We start from the raw sequence: 11,795 nt of genomic DNA, 5'->3' as shown, positions 1-11,795 counted from the left end.
GCAGCTTACGGGACAAAACGACCTCCTTGCATCAAGCTTATTCGCCGAAGCTTCCATTAATGCCCTCAAGTCTTTCGTCCAACTTGGTCATGTTGAGCTTCAGTATCCGACTTATGGGATGCGTAAGGTAGGTATGCAACGGCCGCAGCCTCTGCGTCTCATCAGACGTGATTAAGCACACCTACAGCAACATATGCCCTCGATTGATTTCTCTTAGCATTGAAGGCCTTTTACTGGTTGATATATCCCAAGTCCTTCTGCAAGACGCGGGCGATGGCATGGCGACTCCTCTCGCGACTGTTGAGCATTGACGGATTCCCGTGCACAGTTAATTTTTCATGACGGTAACAGCATTTCATATTCTCATTTATGTCACGGCGATTTGTAGGTACTGAAGACTAGGGCTATTTGAAGTTTTCAGCGATGATTATACTAATGCATCTGAGAACTAGATGTTGGAGATGAACTATATCTCTCAGAATCGTCGTCGAAAATAAAAACGTAGGCAATCATCTAATGAATGCTAGGGGAGGTGATACAATTCGTGTCAAATGCTTCTATTGTAACATTATGTATATGAACTTGTGACCATAAAATTTAATCATTCATGCATGACGTCGTGATGTATGCCGTGAAGCAGTCATTTTCCGTCTTTTAACAGGTCCCTGGAAGCATCCCTTCCATAATATTCCCAATCATGTCCGATAAATATAGTCCCTTTTCCAGAGCATAATGTGAGCAGCCGCCCTGGTTCTCGCATTCATCTAGCATGCTTGACCAGTCCTTATGAACAATGTCGATCAGGCCCTCGGGAGACTTTCTAGACCGCAAGCGCCTTATCCATTCCCCCTTTAGATCGCGAACCGGGTAAACCAGAGCGTAGTTAAGACCCTCTTCAACCAGAGCCGACCGTATTTCCTCATGCGTCGATATCAAGACGATTGTGTTTGGCGCTATTGATTCCCTCACTTTTGCCATGTACAGCTCCTTGAAGTTGCTTGCGCGCTGCCCGTTCTCTTTGGGGATCACCGACGAATCCAGATCCAATACATTAAACCCGGATAGGCCGAGATTTTTTGAATTTGTCGTGAGCCACGTTTTCCCGCTGGCAACAAACGCAGATATGATGACACATCGCTCTGGTAGAAGGCGTGGAGGTTCCATGATGGACTGGTGGGGTGGCTTTTCCGTCTAGACAGCTTTCTGCAGCTTCCATGAGTCGAATGCGGCAAGCGATTATATGTCTTTTCCGTCTTGAGGCCTCTGCAGGTGCTCAAGCTTAAGGTGAGGCCGTTTGGTGGAAGCGACCAATGATGGAGCGCGCGGTGAACAGCTTTTCAAGCCTCGCCATCAACGAGGGCTCGCAAGCACAGCCCCCCGCTGCCTGATGCTCTAATATGAAGCGGCTTCTAGGCGGATAGCAGGGCTTTTTCTCCTCACCTCCAGCGCGTAGCCGTGCGACCCCGACAACTAAACGGCAAAATGCCTTGTGAATTACCTGGTCGTCGCTGGGCGCTCGCGCAACGGCTCACTAGAGATGTCGCAGCGCTTTTGTGTGCTAACGTGACGGAGATGCAAGGCGAGATCCGCAGATTCGCTGCCGGCGGACAGGTGGAGTGACCAGGCTACGTGTAGCCAGCCATAAGAGAATACAGTGCATGTATTAGGCAGTGGAGTGGGGACTGATCTGACCAGGTATAAGTGAAAGACTGTTGATACGCCGCAACGGAAACGAAGGAGAAGCACATCATAATTTTCACTCAACACACTATGAAATCTATATACAGTGCTGCCGGTACAAGCATAAATACCTCACTTATGTTGATACATTATCGTTCTTTCATAGTGTTCCCATAAGAATGCGATTTAGTATGAGACGGACCGTGTGCAGCCATGCTCAACGCGCCAACTTGTAAGGATTGAAAGCATCTGGGCTAGTTCCCAGTTGAAGAGCTTGAAATCAACTTTCAGCGCTGTTATTCTCGCCAGCTTCAGCTTTCTGTCCGTTTATCTCGTTCCCCTGGCTTACTTTCACTGATTTATCCCCCTGGATATCGCCCCCAAATTGCGATCCCTCCTGCCTGATGCCTTTGGATGGGCTGACGTGAATTTTATTGCCCTGGTCTAGCGAAGAGCCTTCCCCAAGATTAATTTTACTGTTAAATTTGGAACCGCGTTGCACAATCTTGTAACCCGGACATGAGGTGCGGGTTTGACGATTTGCCCTTCGGCTAATGACCACAGCCCTGCAACGACTAATTAGCATGGCAACAGAAGGATGATTGATAGGGCTTGTACTTACCCATCAACCAACTGCCGGCTAAGACTATCCATCGGATTTCCGAGCTTGGTTATGTTAGACGTTCACCGATATAATCAAAAACAATAACCCAAGAGAGCGATATACATACCATGGCTTTATACTGGTGCTTTTATATTTCTCACAGGTCGATAAATAATAGATATTTGTTCTGTGCTTGAACAATAAATGTGCGCATATGCAGGGCATACATCAATAATGTGTTGTTCAGAAACATAACGTTCCTACCTGGTGCTCAGGCCAGGGTATTATAAAGATTTATAGCTCCGACCAGAGCTTTGTCCACCGCTGAAACTACCGAGAACATGCAGAGCACTAGGGCTGCATGTATCCACATACAAATGGAGATTGCCACTCTATATAGCTCTATATATAATGCCCTCTGCCAATCAATAGCACACCTACTCAAACGAAATTTAGGAAACAAGATGAATAGGAGGCCTATTCTGATGATTTTATCATTTCTAGCCCCGCTTTTTACTTGCGGTGAGTTTTGCATCATGCACTCCTGCGTCCCGGTTGTCACTATGCACGTTTCTTTTTCTTGTCACAGCCCCCGGAGCAGATAGGACTTGGGCACGCACACGGCTCATAGCCAACCGGAATCAACGCGCGCCACACGCAAAGAACACTAAACCCAAACCTTGGGCTTGGCTTTTTTTCTTGCCGAATACACAAATCACTCAGTGGTGGAGGTTTGCCTGAGAGGACTGGGGCTGTGTAGCATGCCATCATATAAGTGTTATGGCCGTTTCCCCCTTTCTCCTGTTGTTCACTATCCCTTAACCTGAAGAGATTTCCCTGTACGTCTCAAGGACCCCGGCTCACTAAAAAATGCACTTGTTTTGCCATTATGCCACATTTGAAAAAATATCTAAAGCTTGGTAGCGATTCTGGGCACACCCCCTTACCTTCTCGATACTCCTTTATTCCCAATCAGAACGGGGAGGATTGTGTTCTCATCAACGCAGCTGAATTCACGTACGAGTATTTCCAGCTTCTGGTCAATAATAAGCCGAAAAAAGCGTACAAGAAGTTTTATAAGCTAAAGGTGGCTTATGATGAGTGCCAAAAGCGTTGCGCAGAAGTACAAGCAAAGTACACTGCCGATCTGGAATGCAAGAACCAGAAAATCGCCGATCTCGAGATGCAGCTGAAAGAGATGACAGAGCGTTCTAGTGGCCAAGGAGCGATTATTGGTACAACAATGTCCTCTGGGGTGACGCAGTCAGGGGGCACCTACAGTGGTTCGATTACTACATCGAGCGGGCATGTCAGGCAGGGCGACGATCTCGCCGGTAAGTTACATATACCTGCATGCATCGCATTAGAACAGCTAGCTAAAATAAAAGTAGATTCAAGAAACCAACAACCATTTAACCTTATATTTTGTGGGAATGCAAATGTGGAGATACAAGTGTACACCCCAGCCAGCTAAGCTAATAGGCACGACATGTATGACGAGCAGGCAATAAAGGCCGATTAAGGAAGATTGCATGCATGTGGAAAGGAGCGAGTCTTGAAGTACCCATCTTCAGTTGATTAGCTATTGTAAAGCATTTACATACAATTAGACGTATACAGCTACTAATAGGCCAAACGTCCCCACGGAAGATTGGCCACCCAAGAATAATTACCATGACAACATACTCATTTCACCCTTTTTGTTGTTCACTAATCAACCGGCTAATTAAATGTGACATTAGAACGCCTTAAAATTACATACCTATAATCACTCAATGGTGGGATAGTTTTTACCACAATGTTCATATTAGTTACAATTGCAGCTATCAAAACTAGACTATCCTCTACAACACAGGTAATCAACATCTCTTATATGCTAAATTTGTTCCCTTGAACCACAGACCCAGCTGCCCGAATAATCCCTCCAAAATATGATCCTTCTTGTGTATAATTCCGGGATGATTGAGATGATGAAACTTGAAGCTCATTACCCTGCCTGACGTCCTCTCCTCTCACCTCAGAACTATATCTCGAAGCACCTTGAATGATCAACTCTCTCTCCGATGGGTCCATAACTATTTTGTGGATTCTATCTGTCTGAATGTAACGTTCCAAAATAGCCTTCAATGCGGCTGCGGCTGTTGCAGCTGCAAAGTTCTGCCACCTGTTGTTGTTATGACAGTCGGCATAATCACATACCCCTTTGATAACGATACAAGGCAGCTCTTCCCACACACAGCCCCTTCCATCTCAAACGCAATAACCCCTTCTCTCCTTGCAATCCTGTCCCGGTCTTCTGCACTCTTCATCACCATATCGCCTGACGCAATAGACCCGACATGAACGGTGGGCTCCTGAGCCTTGTCGCTCTTCTCTTGTTCCAACTGCCGTTTCTCTTCGAGCTGTCTTCTTCTAGGCTCGAGGTAAATGTTGTCGCATCCAAGATCTTTACAGGATGAATCCACAGCCTCGTCACAGAGGATCAAATATGCTATTGCAATCACGACAAATACACGCACATGGCATATGGTGCTTATGGCGATATGCTGGCTTGAAAAGCTTGTCCTCTGCCGTCCCAAGGTAGCTATATCTGCCTTGACGTTTTCTTCCAGCAGCATTGGCCTGGAGTTGCTTGAGGAAGTACGCAGTCCTTCGTTGAAGTCGTTCCAAACCAATGTCAGTCTCGAATGTGACTAACAAATTGCGAATATCCTTGTTTGGTCTGCCAAGATTGTCTTCAAAAGTATTCATGCGTATAAATTTATGAGGATTCAACCTGCCAAAGTCATACTGTACCACAGTCTTGCTAATGATAACATCGCCTAGCAAGATCTCATCATCCTCACCACTTGCTGCATGGGGGACTCCGCCACAGATACCAACAAGCAAGGCCGGCCGTATACCGCCATAGCTCGAACTAATGCAGGCGGCGGCGCTTGCTGCATGCGTTTTGCCCATATGCGCGAGGAGCGTCAAAACAATACTGTACCTACCAATGCGGCCCGTTGTGTAGTGGTTGACATCCCCGGAGGACCTTCCGTAATGATCACCGTCTTCGTCCCAGAATTCATCGAATAGAAGGGAAACGGCATTGAACTCGAGTGATAATCCACAGATTATGACTATCTCGAAGTCTTCGCGCTGAGAAGGCTTTTTTACAGAGGCCATGATATGAGCTGCTGGCGTGTAGTTATAATACAGGTTCTGTCCATATAAACACTGAGAAGTCGAATATGCTATAGCATGATGAAATTTATAATAAATTTATATAAGTCTAGTTGAAAATTAGATTATAAATGCCTATTGCTGCAGAGAGTATGTTAGTAAAGGCTTTTGAGGCTGAATGTCTATATATATGAGATATTCTCAGCGGGGTCATGCACCACGTGATCCCGGAAACGTGATACTACCTGTGTAATTATATGTAAATTACAGGATTAAAATGAAAGAAACTGGATAGAAAGTCTGGGTATTATGACAGTGGCAGGAATTTCTGATTATGAGGGCAATATCTAGCGAATGCTTGTGATCTTACGAGTCTGTGCACTGCGGAGACTCGTGAGCCCGTCGAATGCTCACTACCTAGTTATGTTGGAAAAATGAATGGATGTATGGTAAACATCATTGTCGCTTCTTATACAAAGATGTAGTGATCAATCTTATCTCTTTAGAAGCAGTGCCGAGCACTTACTTTGTTATTCTCAATACTCTAGGAACAATCCAGCCAGTGACCGTGGCGTAACAGTATACTAAATATTGAGCTACTACTAATTGCTACCCTTTCCCCTACTACATCTCTTTAAACATATAGAATTTTGTTCTCTTCGCATCCCTTAGTCTCTGTTGCACAATTAGGGAGAGAAGCTTCACTTGCATCTGCATATTTACACATCCCGGGAAAATATGGCTCTAATGAAGCTGTACACGCTTGTTCTTATGGATTGCATTTGCATGTTCAATTGAACCTCACAATTACATCTCGTTCACTCTCAAAGGCCACGACCAAAGGTTTTGGTAAGTAGCATAGTATATACGCGCTCTACTTTTGAACTTGTAATGGGCGCGAAGTTACAATCAAGGCCCAACCTTTGATGGATCGACTTTGCCAGTCATATTTTCTGTCGGCCAGCATGCAACACTACTCTACTAGTTCCCTATTGTATCTAATTTGGGATACAAGTAGAGCGGATTTTAAGCATCCGTGACTGGCTATCTGCGCATATTATTCTCTGCCTTCCTTGGTATTGCATTATTTTCATGAATTATCAGGAATATTGTCTAGTGTTACCGTTATATATGAATATACCGGGTCGTAACTGCGAACGACAGATATTGTTATATAATGATGAGAGCCCAAGGGCGGCTAATGTGCCGTTTTATCAAGGTACCACATTGAGCTTCACTGTTGTCTGCGACGGGGAGATAGTTAAGCCGGTGGGTATAGAGTAGGCATTTGTATGATATGAGAAATGAGGGTTAATAATCTTTTATGGAGTCATATTAAATGAATTGCAGGCTAAAGAGTCTGGCTGAGTAGTGATATATGTGATATATTGATGAGGGGTATAAGATGACTTTCGCTGCAAACTGGTGTACGAAGAAACACGTGGATGGGTGTGAAGCGCCAAGTGAGGGCAAATTCGCCATTATAAATAAAACTATACACCTGGAGATGGTCTGTTAATCACAAGATAGATAAAGGGATCGGCCTATAGCAGAATCTCAGCGCCAGCCATGTATGTACATGTAAACACAGCACACATTTGACACTACAAAGTTGTGATGCAAAAAGAACCCCTGGCAACATTGGCCTAGAGTGTGGGCGAAGCGGAGCATGGATGGAGACTTTAAGCAGCACCCCGCATTCTATGGTACGTACCATCCATGAGCTTCGCAGCCCAGACCAACCTGCATCCAGTTTATCGTGAACGTTCAGAGCAGGCAACGTTGGTGGGGGTGATGGATAGGGTATGACGGCGACCGCATAATCGCAGTCGCAAAGCTAAAGCGAATCCCGGCGAATAGGATGCCGCTGATAAGACGGCTTGAGAAGGTGAGACAAGAGCGAGGTACCCGCGTTAGGACGGAGTAACACGCCACAGGACACAGACTGTTGCTCAATAAACGGATGATAATATGCTTTGCCGTCTGTATTAGGGTTTCACAGATACGGGTGTAGCCTAGGGGTCGTCGGGCGATGCTGTGCGCGCAACTTTGTGAGCTTCTGGGCGAAGAATGAAAATCTTTTCTGCTCCCCTCTCATCTTCCCGATAAAGAGGGTGTGATGCCGCTGCGGATGCTGCGCAACGCATGGACGTCCAGACCTGGTCTTGCGCCTGAGTGGCCCGCCATGTCGATGCAGGGAAAGAAAAGAAGGGCCCCCACTAGAAAACTGCGCTTGAGACAATCAGCCAGCAGAGCAAGCCATGGCTGAGCACGCGCACTTGCACGAGCGCTTGCACGTGTGCCGCTGGCTGACCCTCTGACTGTGGGTGTGTCTGGCTATTATTGGGCATCGCGGGTGGTCTGCCTGGCTGCTCGGTTGTGGATTCGAAGGCATGCCTGGGGTGGTACAGCTGTTCCTTTGGCTGCCTGCAATCGCGATGATGCACGGCAAAGTGCCTGTCAATGGGCCATTGGTGCTGGGTATCTGTCACATTGCAGTCTTTGGGGACTTGAATGGCGAAGGATGAGTCAAAGCCAGAACCAGAGCCAGAGCAGAGCAGAGCTCGGAGTACGAGATAGGCAGCGAGATGTGTAGCTATCAATTTGCAAGGATTAGAATGTGATACTACCACTGTATCTCGGAGGAAGACAAAGGTTCAGAGAATGCTTGCTTACTCTTGGACATTTTTCCCTGCAGCCTGCTTGTTAATACAACTAATACTGCCAACGGGATTAAGACGCCGACGTGTCCGAGAGCGTGGTACAAGGCAAATGCTTGCATCCTGGCCATCTAATCCAACGCAAGCCATCTGTGGTCAGCCAGCCAACAACTGTATGGCGCCGCAGAAATTGTCATATGATAATGAAGGATAATAGACATAACTGGCATCTGATTTGACCACCATCCTCACGGCCCCCGTTTGCTGGCCGACAAGACGCCCTGCAAATCCCGACTGCGGCTTATAGCTGCCCGACAAGAGACATGCCATGGCAGCCAAAACAGAGGCGTGGTGGTGCTAGCACTGCCAATAGCTGCGCTGGGCAATCCCGTTTGTGCCCATCCAGCCATCCCAGAGCCAGCATGCACATACTAGCACTAGGCACTGTATTCGACTGCTCGTACTTGAGCTTCGTACATGCCTCAAGCGTCCAGATGGGGCCGGGTACCACGTCGTGGCCAGGATTGGCGGCAGCAGGAACATCGGGAATGGGGGTCCAAGGAACTTTGTTGAGAGATGCGGCCACTAGATACGTGTTGATGCCTCAAATCGCGGCTTTAATCTTTGACTTTGTGCTGGGCCCCCGCTCGCAGGTCGTGCATGCGATTCTCGCAAACGTACAAAGGAAGCCGATCATCTTCTTTTCCCCTTCTCGCTCCTGTTGCTTGATCTCGATCTCTCCTCCTGCGTCCCTCAGCTCCAGCCTGTTTTCTCACCATCCTCGGACGCATCACTTGCCCGTCGCCAATCCCCTCTGACGCACATCGCTTGGACTTGTGTGTGCCGCCAAGCTGGTTTTGGCCATAGGCGCAGACGGTCCCGGCTGATCGAAGCACGCCGTCTCGACTCGCATCGTCATTACCCCGTACCCCATCTTTTTTTATCGACGCAGAGATTAGGCCGGCTGAAGTCCGTGCTATCTCGACAGAAGAGACAGAGAGAGAGACAAAGGGCTCGGCCGTTTTCGTTTTAACTTTTGGTCATCCGTGTTGCCCCGACGTCTTGTTATCTGACAACAATCCTGCCTCTCCTGCGTCCTTCTTTCCACGCTCTGTCTCGTGTCGTCGGCAGATCAGCGAATGATACGTCGCCGATAGGGACGAGTCAGCTATTCAATCGCACCTGACCGGCGTTTCCGTAACTTTGCTTCACTTTGGCTGAGTAGGTGCCACCGCGGCAAACACTGTGCTCTCGAGCGGACGCTGCCGATACAAGTCGAGGCTACCGCTGCCCGCTGCTATCTGACACGCACCTGACGTGTACTGATTACACTGCAAGGCACCATTGGCCGCCAGCGGCGCCAATCGCAGTTGCGCCTGACAGTTGGGACGCTCCCCAAGCTCCGCCCCAGCCGTTAGCCCTAATCGCACGCCTCTCATTGGCCAGTCGCCTTTCCTGGCCCTTCCCCTTTGGGCCAAATTTTTTTTTCGTCGACCGCCTGGGTTTCGATACCGCCGCGGAATCGTCTGCCTTAGTACTGCGGAGTACTGCGTTCCCAGCAGCAAGTATCCCTGTGGGCACCGGCCGTCCTTATCGCACAAGCTTCGTCGCCAAGTACACGCGCCACCGATCCAGCCACCTCGCTGTACGCAGCGCCGAGTACGGGGTACACGCGCCAAAGGCTCCCGTATTCCAGAAGGCCTCGCCTGCTTGGGGCGGCACAGCGCTGTCGGTCCCCTGAGGCCCACCCCAACACCGCTGCCAGCACTGGCATGTCTCCACTGTGTCGTGCTGTCTCGATCCCTGTCCACCTGGAACTAGGCCATGATGCTATACACTTCTCGTCCGAGGCTCCCACAGTCTCCAACTCCTGCTCTCTTCCCTCCCACCATCGTCTCTGCAGCCTCTCATAATCCCATCCGCTCGTCAGCATCGAAGCCATCTCTCCCCTCAAAGCTAGCCGTAGTCGAAATAGAAACACACATCGTCGCATCTGAATCTGCCAATCCAGCCGTCGCCAACATTCCACCACACGCGAGTAACCCAAAGCATGCACAGAGCAACAAGAGATCATCCGCAATCACAGTCACCGTCACGCCCATCCGATCTGAGACGCCTTCTCCATCCGAAGTCGATGCAGACATGGGGAAACACGTCTCTCCGGCTGTGTCTACCGTCTCGGATGAGTTGAGTCTGATCATCAGGCCGGCAACTCCAACCAGTCCTGTCCAAATCCCCAAGGCCAACGGCCGCAACAAACATTTCGACGCCGCTCGCCCTGTGAGACGACAAAACGCCCCCCGTCGCAAGGTTCCGAATCATGTTCGCTCGCCAGAGTCTCTCTCCCCATCAGTGGCTGCTCTGCTGGCCGTCACTGACATACCACGACCCCGACGGACGCAACGGAAACTCCTAGGGGCGGACAGACTGTTAACCGTCGATGCCATCATTGACAATGAGCGCCAACTTTCGGAGAAGGAGATTAGCTGGTCGTTGAGTCGTGGCAGTCCTATGGATGTATTGATGTCGCCCCCCGACAGCTTGGACGAAGAATTCCTGGGCAGTGACTGCGGCAGTGTCTCAATGGCCAGAACACTTTCCATCGATTCAATGCCGTCTTTGGGAGACTCTTATGGCACCGACGTGATCTCGTCTATCGAATCCCCTCGAAGCTTGAGTCCTCAACCCTTGCATCGGAGAAAGGCCAGCCCGATGCGTAAGTCGCTCGGGCCCATCCGCTCTCCTCCTAACACCATCGATGAGCATCCGCTCTCGCCAAAGCCGCCGCAGGATGAGGATGACTTGGAGGACTCGCTGAGCCTCAAGAGCTCAGATGCCGACCAATCAACTTCTCAAGCGTTTATACCTTTCAAGCCCCTCAGGGCTGTCTTCAAGTCTAATCTTACGGCATCACTACGTGCGCTGCGATCTGCAGCAAAGTCGTTTTCAAGCATCAACTTTCCGTCCATCCCTCCAGATGATCTCATTACGCGATCCATCCTCACCATGGACCCCGAAGTGCCATATGCCGATGAGCGCCGACCACCCGTTACGGAGGAAATCCCATCAGCTGAGCTACGTCGTTATCTGAATCCTACCACAAGGCTGTCGCTCGAGTCACAGTCTCGACCTCTACAGCAGCCAGGCACTTTCGTCGCATCTATCCAAATGCAAACCTACAAGATTCAGCGGTCCCGACCCACAGACGCTGCGGCGGCACGCAAATCGTACCCATCTATCTCACCGCTTTCTCCGTCGCCTCCCGTAAACGAGGCCCCTTCAGACTCGACTCGAGACGTGACAACACCACCTCTTCCGGCTGTACGGCAGCGAGAGATGCGAGAAAACCCCGATTTTATTCGAATTGCCGTCATGGAAATGATCATGCGCCGACGAGGCAAGCTGGACAACAACAAGCCTGGCCGTGCTCGATGGGCACTACCACCCAGGAAAACATCGGCTAAACCCTATGAGATTGGAGCCGATGGTGTTCCAGAGCGATGGATTCCTCTGCCAATAGCTGGTTAGCTGGGCTCACCTCGTCGGTCTGGACTGTCGGCATAGTCCTTTCCTCCGTGCACGGTGAGACAACTCATGAGACACAGACGCGTTTTATCGGATTTCTATTGGCTTTCGGCCAGCACTAAGAAGTCGGCGAACACTAAGGGTCTGAGCAAAGACCCTTA

At 49.3% G+C, this 11,795-nt stretch overlaps 5 protein-coding genes across 5 annotated transcripts; 2 read left to right on the top strand and 3 right to left on the bottom strand.

Annotated features, from left to right (window-relative positions):
- Nucleotides 1-486: 486 nt before the first annotated feature.
- Nucleotides 487-1,538, bottom strand: TrAFT101_011566 (uncharacterized protein). Its single transcript, XM_024908637.2, has one exon. The coding sequence runs from the start codon at nucleotides 1,162-1,164 to the stop codon at nucleotides 655-657; it is 510 nt and encodes a 169-aa protein (XP_024758004.2). The 5' UTR covers nucleotides 1,165-1,538; the 3' UTR covers nucleotides 487-654.
- Nucleotides 1,539-1,960: 422 nt separating this feature from the next.
- On the bottom strand, nucleotides 1,961-2,414 carry TrAFT101_011565 (uncharacterized protein; the record flags this gene model as incomplete). The annotated part of the gene is made up of 3 exons (XM_066129303.1): nucleotides 1,961-2,246; nucleotides 2,303-2,346; nucleotides 2,412-2,414. The coding sequence occupies 3 exons, from the start codon at nucleotides 2,412-2,414 to the stop codon at nucleotides 1,961-1,963; spliced, it is 333 nt and encodes a 110-aa protein (XP_065985435.1).
- A 759-nt stretch (nucleotides 2,415-3,173) lies between these two features.
- On the top strand, nucleotides 3,174-3,758 carry TrAFT101_011564 (uncharacterized protein; the record flags this gene model as incomplete). The annotated part of the gene is made up of 2 exons (XM_066129302.1): nucleotides 3,174-3,618; nucleotides 3,676-3,758. 2 exons carry the CDS (start codon nucleotides 3,174-3,176, stop codon nucleotides 3,756-3,758), a joined length of 528 nt encoding a protein of 175 aa, XP_065985434.1.
- A 649-nt stretch (nucleotides 3,759-4,407) lies between these two features.
- On the bottom strand, nucleotides 4,408-4,902 carry TrAFT101_011563 (uncharacterized protein; the record flags this gene model as incomplete). Its single annotated transcript, XM_024908638.2, has 1 exon — nucleotides 4,408-4,902. One exon carries the CDS (start codon nucleotides 4,900-4,902, stop codon nucleotides 4,408-4,410), a length of 495 nt encoding a protein of 164 aa, XP_024758006.2.
- A 5,031-nt stretch (nucleotides 4,903-9,933) lies between these two features.
- Nucleotides 9,934-11,637, top strand: TrAFT101_011562 (uncharacterized protein; the record flags this gene model as incomplete). Its single annotated transcript, XM_024906940.2, has 1 exon — nucleotides 9,934-11,637. One exon carries the CDS (start codon nucleotides 9,934-9,936, stop codon nucleotides 11,635-11,637), a length of 1,704 nt encoding a protein of 567 aa, XP_024758007.1.
- Between the last annotated feature and the right edge of the window lie 158 nt (nucleotides 11,638-11,795).

Source organism: Trichoderma asperellum, chromosome 7 (assembly GCF_020647865.1).
Source record: "Trichoderma asperellum chromosome 7, complete sequence".
NCBI lineage: Eukaryota > Fungi > Ascomycota > Sordariomycetes > Hypocreales > Hypocreaceae > Trichoderma > Trichoderma asperellum.
Note: the sequence above shows the minus strand (reverse complement) of the source record. Positions and strands in the feature narration are given on the sequence as shown.